At 40.6% G+C, this 3,307-nt stretch overlaps 2 protein-coding genes across 2 annotated transcripts in view; both read left to right on the forward strand.

Annotated features, from left to right (window-relative positions):
• LOC106874992 (uncharacterized) overlaps positions 1-3,275 on the forward strand; it is an 18,150-nt gene extending 14,875 nt beyond the window's left edge. The window contains exon 2 of the mRNA XM_014922931.2: positions 1,094-3,275. Within this exon, the coding sequence (XP_014778417.1) occupies positions 1,200-2,021 (822 nt within the window). The 5' untranslated portion in view covers positions 1,094-1,199 and the 3' untranslated portion in view covers positions 2,022-3,275. The remainder of the gene's footprint in view (positions 1-1,093) is intronic.
• Positions 1-3,307, forward strand: part of LOC106874991 (uncharacterized) — a 56,803-nt gene that overhangs the window by 17,917 nt on the left and 35,579 nt on the right. The gene's annotated exons all lie outside the window — the stretch shown is intronic.

The raw sequence follows: 3,307 nt of genomic DNA on the forward strand, positions 1-3,307 counted from the left end.
GAGGTGTGGTGGTGCCATGGTACATCATGACCCCTCCTGAAAAGTAAGAAGGGGAGGAGGAGGAAGGTGGAGTGGTTGGGGTGGGGGCTGGAATTCCCTGGTCTCCCAAAAAATGTTTATGCCATGGAAGGCTTGGGCCTTGAAACAGTCACAGAAGGGAAGGGAGTTTCTCATACCACCACCACCAACAACAACAACAACAACAACAAAAACCAGTTTAAACTGCTTTCTCGAAGACCCAAGGAAGAAAAGGCAGAGTAAGGGCTTAGAAAGGGAAACTGATGCATGGTTTTAAGAAAATTTAGGGATCTATGGGTTGGTGGAAAGCTTAGTTTGGGATTCTTGACGTTGTGGGGTTAATGTCACATACATACACACACACACATGCACACACACACACACACATATATATAGAACTGAAACCATATGTGTGCATGTGTGTGTGCACAGCAGGACTGAACCTAGAACCATGTGGTTGGGAAGCAAACTACTTGCCGCAGGGCCATGCCACACACGCACACACGTACACACATGCACACACATATATAGAACTAAAACCTTGAGTGCGTGTGTGTGTGTACATATGTGTGTGTGTACATGTGCATCTGTGTACATATCTGTGTGTGCGTACATATGTGTGTGTGTATATATGTGTGTGTACATGTGTGTGTGTTTATGTGTGTGTATATTTAACCTGCAAGCTTTATCTGGAAGTCTCAAAACCTAATGACAAATATATACCTGTTAATTATGATGAAAGTCCTTCAGATTAATTATGCAAACATAAGGTGTGTGTATCTTCGTTTCGCTTATGTTTCTCTAATACGCCCCACCCTACCCCACGGAGTTATGTCTCCGCCACTTCTGCCACTCCTCTATTGTTCATTGATTTCCATGAAAAAGACTTTTAATGAAGCCATTTTCTGAACATAGCTTTTTTCTGAGAAATCAAACAATATCATTTGTGTGCACCCGTGTGTATGTATGTGTGTGTGTCTATGTGTGTGTGTGTGTATGTATGTGTGTCTATGTTATTATTATTATTATTATTATTATTATTGTTATTATTGTTATTATTTTCTTTTCATTTCAGGCAGCGAGCCGGTCGTCACTGGTTTCACCGGCACCGTCAGTCAAATGATCAACAGCTGCTCGACCTCAACGACGAATCACCATCTGCATCACCCATAGAAGACGGAATGGCCCTGAAACTGTATAACAAAACGCTGCTGTCGACGCCAGACAGGGACCAAAACGTGTACTGGGCCGACTTTGAATATTCAAATTTCAGTGAGGGCAAGAGGAAGTTCATCTTCTTGGGGGTCCTGAATGGTAAAGGCCCCAGAAAGGGAGAATTGTGTTCTATTAAGACATTCAAAGACCGAATCGGTGACTACGAGGACTGGCGGAAGGAGATTACGAAATGCAAGCAGGCAAACGATTTAGCTCAGCAGTTCAACCTGTGCTCGGCCGATGAGCGTAAGATCTTCTTTGAGGTGCCCATCATTGCTGAAATGGATATGCTGTCACACTGCACCCAGCTGATACAGAAGGTGACCCGCAAGAAGATTTTCGTCCTTGAAGAATGCATCGCCATCGAACCGTTTCTGAAAGGAAGCTTTCAGAAATTCAGCAGCACTTACTCACCGTATTACACATGTAATGGCGGGGGTGATGGTGCCAACATCACGGCACCAACAGCGAATTACAACGGCACTGGCTACGGAAAACACGCGAAGGGCAAAGGTGCCAGCACAACCAACACATATGCAAACAATTTGGCCTTTGCCGAAGCCTTCTCGCATTACACCTACTGGTACACGAAGGGTCGCATGGTGGTCGACGACCTGCAGGGCGTCATACAGGACGCGAATCACTTCCGGTTGACTGATCCATCGATACACTCGGTCAAGCTCTCATACGGACCAACGGACAATGGTCAAAATGGCATCACGGCTTTCCTTTCTAAACACAGATGCAACAAGATTTGTGCCAATTGGTTTCTCAATCAGCAACACTGATAAAAAACGAATGCAAGAGTTTAGGATCAGCCTTCTGATTGGTTGGTAAAAACACACCACTAGTCAACTATTTTTCTTCGTTTTCTCCTCCCCGCCTCACCTTTGTTTCAGTCGTTAGACTGTGGCCATGCTGGGGCACCACCCTGAAGGTTGTTTAGCTGAACAAATCAACCCCAGTATATCTTTTATTTTTTACTTGTTTCACTCATTGGACTGTGGCCATGCTGGGGCACCACCCTGAAGGTTGTTTAGCTGAACAAATCAACCCCAGTATATCTTTTATTTTTTACTTGTTTCAGTCATTGGACTGTGGCCATGCTGGGGCACCACCTTGAAGGGTTTTAGCTGAACAAACCAAACCCAGTATATCTTGTTCTTGTTCTTGTTTCAGTCATTGGACTGTGGCCATGCTGGGGCACCACCTTGAAGGGTTTTAGTTGAACAAATCAACCCCAATATATCTTTTATCTTTTACTTGTTTCACTCATTGGATTTTTTGCCATCAAATTTGATTGCAAAGAATTCAAACTAGATCGAAAACATCTATATTATTATTATTATTATTATTATTATTATTATTATTATTATTATTATTATTATTATTATTATTATTATCATTTCATTAACCTTATTGTTATTACATGTTTCTCTTTTGTTTTGGTTTGGATTTTTTCTTTTTCAGCATGTAAATGAACACAGCTCTGTGTGCCTTGATCGTAGGCGGCATTTTTTTGTTTTTGTTTTTTTGTTTTTCTTATTATTGTTGCTGTTTTATGTACATGCACGTACCCTACAATCTGTACTCTACCATCGGTCAAGTACTGGTGAAGTTTTTTTTTGAAATGTGTGACCCTGTGCCAATCTTCGGGAACCCCCTACTAATTGTTATTATAACGGCAGCAATAATGGAACCAGTAGAACCACCAGACAAAATATTTGGCAGCATTTAGAAATGTTCTGGGTTCAAATTCCAGTCAAGTTAAACTTTGCCGTGGGTTTTTGTTAGAAATTATCATTGTTGTCAACAGCATCATCAACATTATCATTATTATTATTGTTATTGTTGTTATTATTATTATTATTATTATTATTATTATTATTATTATTATCATCATCATCATCATCATCATCATCGTCATCGTCATTATTATTATTATTATTCAGTGAAAAACTGAGGCAGAATTTCTGTGGCTGAACACCCTTCCTGTCACCAACCCTCAATTGTTTCTAAGTAAGGTAGTATTGCCTCCAATATTTCCTATTCTATATACATATATATATGTAAA

The sequence above is a fragment of the Octopus bimaculoides genome, chromosome 30, assembly GCF_001194135.2.
Source record: "Octopus bimaculoides isolate UCB-OBI-ISO-001 chromosome 30, ASM119413v2, whole genome shotgun sequence".
NCBI lineage: Eukaryota > Metazoa > Mollusca > Cephalopoda > Octopoda > Octopodidae > Octopus > Octopus bimaculoides.